At 38.0% G+C, this 14,053-nt stretch overlaps 1 protein-coding gene across 23 annotated transcripts in view; it reads left to right on the forward strand.

The window, feature by feature from the left end:
- The window catches only part of DLGAP1 (DLG associated protein 1), an 855,894-nt gene that overhangs the window by 605,302 nt on the left and 236,539 nt on the right, over positions 1-14,053 (forward strand). For 5 of the 23 annotated variants that reach the window (XM_074340276.2, XM_074340278.2, XM_074340279.2 and 2 more), the window contains exon 2: positions 11,594-11,707. The exons of the other annotated variants lie outside the window; for them this stretch is intronic. In XM_074340276.2, the coding sequence (XP_074196377.1) occupies positions 11,594-11,707 (114 nt within the window). The remainder of the gene's footprint in view (positions 1-11,593; positions 11,708-14,053) is intronic. 23 annotated transcript variants of the gene reach the window in all.

The raw sequence follows: 14,053 nt of genomic DNA on the forward strand, positions 1-14,053 counted from the left end.
GATGAGATATATTTTGCTCTTAAAAGCTTGTATTACCGTCCGTGTTATTCTATGTTCAAATGAGATTTTTTTTTGCTCTTAAAAGCTCTTATTAAACTCTGTGTTGTTCGGGAATTTCTCTAATTCTCAAACTCTGTCAGAGTGAAACCATGTTCTAGGGTGCAGTGTTGTATGAGGTTTTTCCTCAATTCTTGAACTGTGTTAGAGTAAAACCATGTTATACAAGTGCCGTGTTATACGAGGGTTACCTGTATATGGGGGTACCTCCATTTTTTTCAGCATTCTTACTTTTTCAATTCATGTATTCCAGTTCAGGCCTTTACTCTCCCCCTTTTTATGTTTTTGCTGTCACAAATTATCCCTATTTATGCTGGTCGAATAGCCTCCTTCAGTATTTCTTGTACTGCAGGGCATGTGTTAGAAAATTCCCTCAGCTTCTGTATGTCTGGATAGGTCTTTATTCCTCCTTCATATCTAAAGGATATCTTTGCTGGATATATTATTCTTGGCTCATAATTTCTCTCTTTCAATAGTTTGGATATTTGAGTCCACTCCCTCAGGCTTGTAGAGTCTCTGATGAAGAATCTGATGATAACCTAATGGGCTTTCCTTTGTAGGTTACCGTCTTCTTTTCCCTGGCTGTCTTGAGGATTCTTTCTTTGTCATTGATTTTTGACAGCTTCAATACAATGTGCTTTGGAGAAGGCCTGTTGGGGTTGAAGTAATTAAGTATTCTATTTGCTTCTTGGATTCGAGGATCCAGTTCTTTCCACAAGTTCAGGAAGTTCTCGTCGACTATCTGTTTGAATATACTCTCTGTTCCCTTCTCTCTTTCTTCTCCTTCTAGTATGCCTGTTATTCTTGTATTTCTCTTTCTGATGGAGTCAGAAAGTTCTTGTCGAGTTCTTTCATTTCTTTTAATTCTCGAGTCTCTCTCTTCTTCCGTCTGTGTCATTTGCAGTTTTCTATCTTTGATGTCACTGATTCTTTCCTCCATCTGGTCAATTCTAACTACCTAAGCTGGCTATTTCATTCTTCATTTCTTGTACAGAGTTCTTAATCTCCAGAAATTATATTTGTTTCTTTTTTTAAATTTCAATCTCTTTGGTAAAATATTCTTTTTTTTAATTGTTTTTCTCAGTTCATTAAACTGTCTGTCTGTGTTTTCTTGAAACTTGTTGAGTTTTTTAAGAACTGCAATCTTAAATTCTGTCATTTAAGTCACATATTTCCAAGTCTTTAAGTTCATTTCCTGGAGACTTTTCATTTTCTTTCTGAGCTGTCTCATTACTTTGGTTATCCATGGCAATTAATGAATTATTGTTTCTCTTCCTAGATATCTACAGGAGTGGATTCTGCAACTGGTGGATAGAAAGAGGTCTTTCTTTTGTTTTCCTGTAGGTGTTGGTAGAATGTTTTATTTTCTCTCTGATGGCAGCATTTTATTCTCTTTTACACTGTAGTGTTATATTTTCTCTGCACTGTTCCAGCTCTCAGACAATGAGGGGAGTACCTGGAAGATGGGCTTCTCCTCTGTGAACAATTCACCTGGGTCACAGGGCACCGCCTCCATTGGGGAATGTGGAGAGCTTCTGAAGTTCCAAAGCTCTTCCTGCACCAGATTCAGAGCCTGTGTGTTTCAGCAGCTCCATTTATTCCTGCAGGGATCCACCCAGATAGTTGGGGACAGGGTCGGCGTGGTTTGTGACAGGTGGCCCAGAGCAATGGTGGCAACCACCAGCACTGTCCTGCTCCCACGGTTCCCTCCCCTTTGCCTGAATTAATAGGGCTGAAAGTCGATGGCTGCAGACTGGAGTTCTCAGAACTGCAATATTCTGTTCTTTTGATCTTACACTGCTACCGTTCTGCTTCTGGCACTGGGCACATGGTGGTGGAGCGAGCTCTGGGAGCGTGGGAGAGGTCAGCGAGGCTCAGTGCCTAAGCCTTCTGTTCTCTGCTTGGCAGTGAGGGCTTAAACCTCCGTTTTAACCCTTCTTCCCATTTCATGATACCCAAATGCCTCCCAGACACAATTTTCATATCTCCTTTTGGTTGCTACATAACATAAAAACAAAAGGAAAGACATTTTATAAACTAAAACAAAGCAAATAAATGTATTGCTCCGTTCATAGAAAATTATGCCTTCTACAAAACTAGGCAGAGAAATCAATTGTTACTTAAGTGATTCTCATTCAGAAAGCCATCTCCTCAAAAAATTCAGATATGGAAAATTGCTTATGAGTTTCCCTTGCCTCTATGTCCAATATACGTATTACAACTGAAATCAGGTCAAATTTTACATGTAGTAGCACCTTGGGTGGAAGAAGAGAAGAAATCTTAGTTGCCAGACTGATGGCTGTACAAGGGAGAAAGTTAGTCTCACCCTCTCTACCTTGGCAGTTGGGGGAGGGTCTCTAAGATGCACCCCACTTTCAGCCTACTCCTATCCCCACAATGGCCTACCCACTCCCAGAACATATGCGCTATGTTCCAGACTTCTTCCAGTGTTATTGGGGACATTTGACTGCTTTGGGTAGAAACTAGGAAGCCACTTACAGGTTTTTTTTTTCTGATTTAAGATTATGTCCTCCTAAAAAAATTCCCCTCTGGATATTCTCACACAAAACAGTGTTTTGTTTTGTTTTGTTTTGTTTGTTTTGTTTTGTTTTGTTTTGTTTTGTTCTGGATGTTGTCCAAATCTGTCTCAGGGAAAAAGAAAATAATTACTTTTTGTCAAATAGGATATCATAAGGGGAGCTTAATTTAATGCTAGTCTATTAATTCCGAATTCTTTACCCTGCACAAGCAATTGCAAACTTGAGTGGGAGGTTAAGTGCCCACTCATCCAGCTGTAGTGAGGTGTATATGAATTGCAGAAAGCAAGCCTTCTTACTAGGAAGTATGAATATTTGAAGAACCCAAATCAGGTCAATTTGACTCATTACCAAAAGGGAAAAGAAAGGGTAAAAAGACCAAAAAAAAAAGTCTTTCTGAAATCAAATATAATTGCATAGTTACTGTCTATGTGTAGTTCACAATGTCTGAAACAGGAAAACATCATCACTGCATATGAAGTGTGCATATATGTTCATGTGTGTGAGAGAGAATGAAGAATTCTAGTCAACATTTGGTGATAGAAGGAATAATGAAGTGCATGTCATTAGCAAAGTTTCTTCAACATCCAAAAATAATCACTTATTATCTTAAATAAAACATTCTTACTTCATTACAGGTTTTACTGGAAAAGGTTGGCATGGTATAGGGTCATGATATAAAATGTAAGACATGTGACACATACCTACTTTTACAAGCCAATGCCACTTTCATTCTCCATTGCTGTTTCATTTGCACAGATTCTTTGAGTGAGACAAATAATGGCATAGGCTTGACACAAAGTGTAAGTTCCCAAAGACTGGGTTTTGTTATGGTTCTACCTTTCTACACCTAGAGGCCACCTTCCATTTTTGTCCTCTACATCTGCAATCAGAGAAAGCAAAACAATTTTACAAATTGTCGAAAGTATTCATATACATTAATAATTGTTTCATTGGATACAGCATGATGTAGCTGAAAGCACACAAATCCAAGAGAGAAGAGATTTAAATTTTAGCCCAATTCTGCCCCCTTATTAGCCTTATAAACTGTAATTTACATTCTGGGTATCAGTTTCTTTCTTCATTTGTAAATGAGGGATGGACATTTACCTAAGAATGAATAGATGTTCATGTGAAGAAAAGGAATTGAATCTGATAAACTCAGAGATATACTCAGCTTTCCTTACTGACTAACATATTAGCATTCATATTAGACACTAATAGGAATGGCAACTCTCTAAGAAAGCAGTGTAATACAGAGCATTTCCCAACCTCTTCTATCTTGGAACCCTCTTCCACAGAGCATTTCCGGGATGAATGACCCATAAAATATGCAGGAATCCACTGGATGAGACGACAATTTTAGGCTTCTACTTAACTGGTCCTGCACGGTCTGGTGTTGGGTCTCTCTGGGCCTGGTGGAGTTCCATTGACCCTGCTGAGGGATGTGGTTGTGATTCACTAAAGATCTCCACAGAAACATCCAACTGCAGCTCCCTGGATGCTGGTTATGCATCCAACCCCCAAACCCACCACCATGATTTTATATCCCCACCAGCTCCATGCACCAGGACCCCTCCTGATATTTTCTGCTCAGTTCCCTCCTACTTGCCCACATCAGTTGCCATGTTTGTTCCCTACCATTGGTAAAGGATAATTCAGGATTAAAAGTTCCAATGCTTACTTCCGAATTGATAAGTAACTCAGTTATAAGTCAGGTGATATAATAAAAGATTTGACAAGCAGTTTTATTTTATTTTATTTTATTTATTTGATTTGATATTCTCCTTGGAACTGGGAATATAGGCATGAATAAGACACAGTCTCTGCCAGATGAATGACATCATCTCTCCTCTCAAGTGGCTTACAGATTGGTGGGGGAGACACGTTTGTAAACAATTAGTTTTTAAATAATATGATCAGTGTTACATTAGTAGTATGTGCCAGTTGTTAGAGTAAATTTTTTTTTTCTGGTTAGCTCTATATTTGTTTTATTAGGACAGGTCATTTTGGAATCCTTGGTCTTTCAGAATGTAGAAGGGCTTAAATAAATAATCATTTTCTGAAATTCCTATTTATTTTATGTGCTGTGATGTTTCAAATGACTGCAGATTTTGCTGTTCATTTGTCAACAAGAATCAAATATGTCTTGATGGATCCTTTGCTCTTAAAACCATGTCCATCGACTTGATGTGCCAAGTACTCTGTTAGGCACTGTGTGCAAAGTCAGCACAGCAGAGGCTCACTTTGCTTGGCGAGACTTTGTGAGCCTCCTGAACCACTGGTCAGGGAGTTGGAATTTACACTTAGGTCTGTGACCCAAACTAACTCCTTAGAAGAATGGACGAAACACATACAGCTCGCAACTGAAGAGAATCTTTATATGAATAAGCACGGCAGTGTCTCTGTCTGGCCCTGGAGACTTGCACCCACCACCCCAGAAGCTGACACCTGAGATCCTATCTTCTATGGTTAGTTCTGTGTGACCACCTGGCTAGGCTAGAGTACCCAGTTATGTAATCAAACACTAATCTAGGTGTCACTGTGAAGGAATTTTGCACGCACGGTCAGTATCTACAATCAGTTGATTCTAAATAAAGATTACACTCAGTAATGTGGGTAGGCCTCATCCAATCAGTTGAAAGCCCTAAGAGGAAAGTTTAGGCTTCCCTGGGCAAAATAAATTCCGCCTCAAGAATTTCTTCAGCTCTATTTCCTCCCTGAGTTTCTGACCTACCAGCCTGCTCTACAGATTACACACTTGCCAACCCCCACAATCATGTGAGCTGATTCTTTAAAACAAATCTTGTTTTTTCTGTTCTGCTCTGAAACATTTACTGACCCAGCATGCCTTACATGCAGACCTCTGGAGATTCCACCAAGTGTCCTGATCTTTCCCACCCCAAACCCCTCCCACCCCCAGGCTGAAAGAGTCTTGGAAATATTGCATAGTACGTCATGGTTCCGCTCTATTATAAATTTAAAAAGCTGTAGGATTTGCCCCATGTAGAAATTAAACCATCACTTATGACATGATTTCTACACAAAAATATCATCTGAATTCCAAAAAACAAGTTTTTTGTAATATACGTCTTTTTATATATCAACTTTATCCTTATAGTAAGTCCCTGAAGGATGTATTACTGTCCTCATATTATGTTTCAGAATACTAACGTTAAAAAATATTAAGGTAATTGGGCCAAAATCACATCTGGTAAGTGATAGATTCAGATTTGGACCCAGATAACCTGATTCCAAAAATCTATGCTATATTCATTGCACCATGCTCTTTCCATATAAGTGAAAACCTACAGGGGTAAGAATTACATGATGAAAAAATATTCTACCTTCTTGTGTCACTTTTGTAAGTGTGCTGTATGGAGAAGGACTTAAACATTACCTGACATTTATTGAGGACTTACTACATTCCAAGCTCTTATTTTAATGAATTCCTTTTTTTAATTACAGTTGACATTCAGTATTCTTTTATATTAGTTTCAGGTGTACAACATAGTGCTTAGATATTTATATAATTTACAAAGCAATCTCTCTGATAAGTCTAGTACCCAAATGGCACGATCATACATAGTTATTACAATAGTATTGACTATATTCCTTCCCAATGCTATAAAGATTTCTTAGATGGAATGTCTAGGATAAATTATATATCATTTCTATAGTTGAAGATTTTAAAATTCTTATTTACTTTCTTTAATAACAAGTTATTACTAGCAATTTTTATCCCAGGTCCATCTATTTTGGTTGTGGATATTTAATGTCAGAAGTTTCATATTGATATCTACTACGTTATGAATTAGAAGAAAAAGTCATAATTGTTCTAAAAGGAATGAAAGTCTTTTTTAAAATTAATTTAGTGAGTTAGTTTAGTTGTTTAAAATGTTTTGAACCCAGGCAACCCTGACCCCTGATACATAAGAACATGCAAACACATTCAACATCAGTTGCAGCCAATTAGTGGATCACTCCATCTGGTTGGCATCTCCAGTTCTGGCCAGAATGTTCTCTGAGTCTTGGCTACAGGGCCCCTTTCAAAAGACACTCCTGTCTGTCCTCATCCTGAAGATAGAGAGCTTTTAAGGAATATTCTTCTACACAAATATAATCAGTGAAAATAAAGGTAACTCAGTTGAAGAAGTATTATTTTAGGGTCTCACACTATTCATTGAACAAGCACATGTTAAGCATTTACTTTACAGAAGGTACTTTAAAAAAAAATGAAGATGAATAATGTGATCTCTGATCAATAATGAAGGTGGTGGGGCTCTGTGCTGGATGTTCTAAAAGCAATGCTTTTCAAACCAATGGTCACAACCAATTAGTGGGTAGTGAAATTAATTCAGTGGGTCATGAATAATACTATTTTTAATTAAATAGACTACAATAGAAGAAAGTAGAAAAGAAGATCGAGTGTGTGGCATGCAAAGAGGTTAAGTTTTTCTTTTTCTTTCTTTCTTTCAGTTACATATGTGCATATACTGGTTTTCATAGTAAAATATATTTCTTACTGTGAAACATAGTCAAAAACTATTTAAAAGCTGTCACTCTAGAGAAAGAGCAGAAGAAGAAAACAAAAGCCTTGCTCTCAAGAAGCTTGCATCTTGCTGGGAAGATAAAGCTCATTCATGAACAGCAGAACCCTTTGTATAAAGCAGCTAATAACTAAGAGTTAAAATCAAAGTTGCTGATTTAGTGTCCTAGTGGGATTAAGGCCTGGGAAAAAATCACGTGAATCATTACTCCTTCCTCCTTGAAAACCTTACTTCACGCAGCTTCCAGGGCAATATACTTCATTGATACTTCTCCGAGACCGGTAGCTTATTCCTTCTTAGCTACCCACCTCCTGTGGTTGGATCAGTGCCGAATGGGCACAACTCTTGGGCCACTTTTCTCTTCTACCAACACTCATTTCTTAGATCATCTCATTCATTCTTGAGCTTTAAATGCCATGTGAATGCCCACCTGTCTTTTTGCAGCCCAGATTGCCTGAACTCCCAGACTTCTATATTCAGATCCTTATTCAACCTCTCTACTTAGAGGTCTCAGGGGCATCTCAAACCTAGTAAGTCCCAAACTGAACTCCTAATCTTTGTCCCCCAGCCCGTGCCTCCTTCAGGCCTCCTCATCTCAGCTAATGGGAATTCAATCCTTCCCGTTGATCAGGCCAAAATGCTTGAAGTTATCCTTGACTCCTTTCTTTCTCTCAATTCCCACATTCAAATCATTGTTAAGAAACTTATTGGCTCTATCCTCTCCCAACCCCCAATGCTACCACCGCACCTCACCTATAACTCTAGTCTTGATTATTGCACGAGCCTCTTAACTCTCCCGATTCCACCCTCGCTCCCCTCCAGTCATTCTTAATTCACCAACCTAATTCTCTTAAACCAGATGTGTAGCATCTCTCATCAAACCTCCATTCTGTTCCCATTTCACCCTGAGTAAAAGCCACAGTCCTTACAGCGGCCTGAAAAGCCCATGTGATCTGGACCCCACACCTGCCCGTCATCACTCTGTGCTCACCTTCTGCCTCCTGTCACTCCACTTCACCCACCTGGACTCTGATTGTCATCTTTGTAGGCATGTCTCCCCTCAGGACCTTCTCACCCACTCTTTCTACCTCAAGTGCTCTCCCTGCAGATCACAGGGCTAACTCCCTCTCGCATTCGATCTTTACTCAGTGAGACCATCTATGACAATGCTCTCTAACCTCCCATATCCCACACCCTCTCTCCTCCGCATGCACACTCTGTTCCCCCTCCCCTTTCTTTTACTCCATGGCACATATCACCATCTAATGTACATTTTACTTATTTTATTAATGTCTATCTTCCCCAGGAAGGCAGATTTTTTGTGTGTTTATACATTGCTATATCTTCAGTATCTAAAGCAGCACCCACTTCACAATAATATGTTCATTAAATAAGTGAATGAATGCTTTTAAAGTATTTTGGAAAAGTCACAACACAAATGGTATTTAACTCCAACTTAACCACTAAGTGAAGGAAGAGAATACCTTAATAAAGTTTGGTCTAAGAAACCTTACCTCAAATGCTGCAATTAATGCTCCAGTTGGAACATTTCCTTTTCATGAAGCTTAAACTAGTTTGGAAATACTGGTCCAATAGATAGCTATTGAGTGTATCATATTGCTCTATACACATGCTTTGTGTGACAATCATTAGTTCTAGATATCATGCTGCCTAAAGGAAGTGGGTTGGAATATAGGCTTGAAGTACAAATCCTCAAGAGGCAACCTCCCCATATGGCAATTATTAGAGTGGAATTTTGTATTACACATGTACATAAGAACACCTGAAATATTATTCAATTCTCCCTAGATATCAAGAACTAGATTCATATAATTTGAAAGATGATGGTTTCATTGAATTAGTATGAACAGGATTCACGAAGGAAAAATTCTATTTTGGCCCTTTTAAAAGTAGTATACTTTTACGTATTGTGAATGGAGTAAAAGGCCCAAACAGCATTGAAATAGGGTAGTAATCAGACAACAGTGATGAAAAGCAGGAAATTTTTAGTTGTATCTCTCCTTAAATATATTGATTTGTTGATTTTTTTTTATAGATGCCGAATAGCAAAGTTAATGATTCACTTAATTTGTAGGAATAATTTATAGCTTCAGTTGAGAAACTTAGTATCCAGAAATCAATGACAGAGAAACTAAAAGAAAATATTGGCTGAAATTTATTTCAGTGTTCATAATTTTTGAATTAAATATTAATACTGGAGATGCCTGACTTCATATTTAATAGACTCCAAAGGAGCTCTACCATTCACTCATAATAAGATCAGACTTTAAGTTCTAAGGGAAAAGATCCATATTCATAAACATTTGACAAGTAGTGAGGTCTCAGATGTGCTGAGAGATTTATGAGATTTTAGCCAACACTGAAATTTAGTTTTATGAATGATATTTCTATATCTGGGCTTCTATTGACCCCAGGAGGAAGATCACTAACCTTCTACCCACATATCTGCTCCTCAACACCAGACACAGAATTCTAGTTTGCCTCAGGGAACTCAATTTTTGGAAGTAGAGGTGCAAATCACAGGGGATGTGGTGGACAGATACCACCACCCTAGTGACTACAATAATAATGGGAAAATGTGATGGCTCAGCTAGCCATTGTATGCCACCAGATAGCCTCCAATATGCCAGAAAGACATGATAAAAATGAACAGTTGCATTAAAAACTAAGAAAGCATTCTAAATTAGCTTATGTATTATATTGTCAGCAGAAATAAATATAAGATATTTACCATAGACCTAAACCTCTGTTGTTTTTATCTTGAAGTCTTTTAGGATGTTTGTGTTCTTCCTTACATGTCACGAGAACTTGTAGCCAACTATAACTTCTGGGTGATGGATGTTCTGTGAACATTACTTTTTTAGTCTTTTGATTCTTCCAAGCATCTAACGCTCATTAATTGTTACATGCTTCAAAACGTTATAGCATTCTTTCTCCCAGCAACTTAACTCTTGAGTCTTACGTTGAATGGAAAATTGTTACTAAGACTTGAAACTTATAGACAGCAACGTGGTATCACGAAAAGAGCATAGAAATTTGAGCGAGAATTCTGCCTTTCAATTCTGACTATGATTTACGAGTTGTAAAATTTACTGTAAGTTATTTATTGAGAACTGTCTCAATGTTCTCATCTTTGCAATGGGATTAATAACATAACATTTCTGTATTATGTGAAATAATGTTTGTGTATTAGAGATTATAAAATGGCTATCAGCAAATCCTAAGGCTAATTGCTTCTCTATTGATGTACTGAATGATCAGAAATATCTTTGTCCCAGCATTCCAAGGTCCAGAGGCGCTGTCTGATTAGATCAAATGCTCAGCCCTAAGCCCAGCAGTGGAACTGGGGAATATGCTTTGCTGATTGGCTGAGCCCAACTCCTGTGTTACCCCTAAAACACGTGACCCTCAAGTACGGGAGGAAAGTTTACCCAAAGCAAAAACACAGGGATATGAATACAAGAACTGAAAGTGGAAGCAGGGTGGCAAAACTCACAGATGTCCACTACAGTCAAAACACAAGGGGAACGATGAATAAAGTTCATTTTCCTTCCCTGTCTCCATAGTGGAGTGTGTTATCTTAGTTATTATTTCTTGATGTGGGATCACAAGGGCATCTTCCCGACAGATAGTGCCCCCTTAGATGTAGCCATCACCTCAGTAACATTTCCTACCAGCCCCCAAAGGCCCACGGATGCCTCCCCTTCTTTAAGGGTCACAGATCTTGCCCCTTTGCATTTCTCCTGCAGTGCCATTTCTCAATGGCATCCATGCACTTCATACTCCTATAGAACATTCAATTCCTAAGGAACAGTTTTATCATCTCAGAAGAGTACATTTAAGAACAAACTGCAAACCTAGTAGGTAATTTGGGGATACTGAAATTTAATACTCAACTCAGCTTGACTTGCTTTAAAACTGTTTTTACTCTTTTTCTTCATCCATTCCCCCAGATTTGCGTGGTCCACTTAAAATTTGTAAACCCTTTTGAGACCAAAGACTTTGTTTCATAAAATACTTTTGGTGTATTTACCTGGCACATGCTGTGGTGCTAGGTGCCCTATAGATACCTACAAATGTCTGTGGGTGAGAATAATTCCATAGGGTCATAGTGGACAAATCACCATTACATAGCACGGTTTACAAAGTTCTATTCAAGAGCATTTTAAAATGTTATTTGGAGAGAGATGTGGCAAAGGGCATATGCCCTATTTTGAAAAAGGTGGGTATTTATCCTTGCCTCTAAAAGGTAATTTTTAAGCAATCTGAAGCAAATTTTTACACCAGCTTCAGGCTTCAAGGGGAGTTAGAAAGGGCGGTTGCCAGGAAAATCTGATTGGAAAACACCAATCAGGCCTTGAGATCTGCACATCGCGTAATTGTAATTTTCCTATTCTTGCTCTTTTTTTCTGCTTTTGCTATGAGAAGAGCAAGCTAAAAAGGCTACAGGGACACTTATGCCAAGTCGCATTTGTCAAGTTGAAAGCTGTGTGGAGCAGAAAAGCAGTTCTCCCAGCTGCAAAGAAGATGCAAAGGAACCGAGTGAGTAGGGAATCTGAGAGCTCACTAAAAGTGCTTAGAAGGCCACTACATTCAAGCCATTTCTGTGAAACATGGCAGACAGGAACCTGAAATCCAGGGTGAAGCTTTCTTACAACTGCTGAAAAACCCCTGGGGTTCTTGGAGGCCCCCAAAGCCACCTTTGGAAAGTGTGGCTGTCCTGTAAGTTTCCAATTCCCCATAAAGTGTCCATTTGTGTTTAAGCAGGAACTGATGACGACAGTCAGTAAGGGTGCCACAAAATGGTGAGACAGCAAACACTGTTTTACTTCATAATTATTTATTTCAAACCCTCTTTATCTTTGCTAGCAAATTAGTCACAAAATAATATTTATGTTTATTTTAATAGTTACATTTTATTTTAAAAAACAATACAGTTGAGCGGTGCAATCTATTTTTTTTTAAGTTTATTTGTTTATTCACTCAGTCAACATACATTCATCAGAGGTAGGGCAATATTAAAAGCTTTGGTGTCAGAAAAATGCAGACTCCTACTCATTGTTATGACTTCGGGCAAGTAACTTCAGCTTTTCAAGTCTGAGTTTTGCGGGAGTAAAATGGACGTAGTAGTGCCTATTTCATAAGACTGCTGGAAGAATTAAAATAAAGTAAGATAAATCTCGTCTTTGAAGATATTCCATAAATGTCAGTTTATTCCATAAATATCAAGTCCCTAGCTCTCCTTTCATAAATAGAATTTTTCCTCATAATTACCTTTCCTCATCAAGTTCAGGAAAGGCCAGATATGTTGACTCCCCTCAGTCAGAGCCAAGCATCTTCATTTACCTGTTTGCTTTCATTGACATATTCTGTGCTTAGGAAGAAATCAACAGCTGCTGAGGGATAGCCCTGCAAATATAAACCTATAATTGATTTCCACCACTTTAATCACTGCTTTTCCTTGTTATATTGTCTTTACTTCTATCTAATCAATCAAATGCCTAGGCTGTTTCTCCCAGGCTTTTTGGTTCCTTATGATATAGAACTGTTTTAAATCCCACCTCAGTCTTAGGTTCATCAGTTTTCCTCCCAAATCTCTGCAATGCAGGACTGCCCACAGAATTGCATTGGCCTGCCCTGGTATCTGTCAGGATATATGCTCCATTTCAGCTGTCCCGGCGTTCTAAGTGTCTGCATTCCTTTTGTGGCTCTCAGATTTCCCAAAATCTCACGCATTTTCATTACTTCAAACCTCACCATCCAACTTCCCATCCTGAGATTACTCGCTAAGAGTCACTCACACATGGCTTCATCTCCCAGCCATTGTCTCTCAGACCATCATTTATACAGAATGACTGACTCTATCTACATTTAGTTACACTTTATGACTGCAGCCCAGCCAATGTGAGGACTCAAACCATGCGTACTTTGGAAGAGCCTTTTAAAAGTAAGCCATCCCATGTCTGAAATAGTATTTCTTACAACTTTTATTTCAAGGCATGTAATCTTTATTTTATTAAGTTTTTTCCTCCAGACCGAACTTAAAACCCTAAAAAGTTGTTTTCTTATCTGAAATATATGTTCTTTAGATGATCATAAAATAATAATTGTTAGTCACAAGACAGCTAAGATCTGAATATGGGGTGAGGGCGGGGAATCCCTGGACTATGTATAGTAGACCCCAGCTTGGGCATGGTCTCACTCTGGGCTAGCTACTAACCACTCTGACCTCAGTTTCTTTACCGGAAAAGCTGAAATTATAATACTTACTCTTCTTATCCTTCAAAGTAGTTGTAAGGATCATGAGATATTACGTGTATTTATGTTTTTTGCAAAAGCATGACATAGATGAGTGCTAATCATTACTACTAATTTTGTTACTAAGAAATATGAACTTTAAGTTTTACGATTACTATACCAGAATACATCCATTCCTTATTCTCATTTTCGCACATATTCTTTAAAAGGGTGTTTAATTGATTCAAAGACCATATTTTTACATTTTAGTATCTTTAATATTGGAATGTGTCATATAATCTATGGCATGTCAGAGTTTAATTGGTGACATTTATTTTTTTCTTAATTGTACAAAAAATATTGAGGCGTTTTCACTGGTATCTCAGATTCAGTAAATGTGGTATTTGGATCTTAGAAGAAAGCTGAAGAAGGGTAAAAGTAAGAATACTTTGTCTATTTAAAATGGAAATTTTATTAACCAAGTTGGAATAGGATCCCTTCCCCCTAAAAAAAAATTCAGCAAAATGTTTGAAAAATTCAGACAGAATGTATTATCGTGAATCATATCATCTTTAATAGTTCCCTATGGTGAAGATTTTTAAAGGACCTCTAGCTTATTATAACTTTAGCTCACAGATCTCCCAGAACTAC

The sequence above is a fragment of the Rhinolophus sinicus genome, chromosome 4 (genome assembly GCF_057876585.1).
Source record: "Rhinolophus sinicus isolate RSI-liver-muscle chromosome 4, RSI-T2T, whole genome shotgun sequence".
Classification (NCBI taxonomy): domain Eukaryota; kingdom Metazoa; phylum Chordata; class Mammalia; order Chiroptera; family Rhinolophidae; genus Rhinolophus; species Rhinolophus sinicus.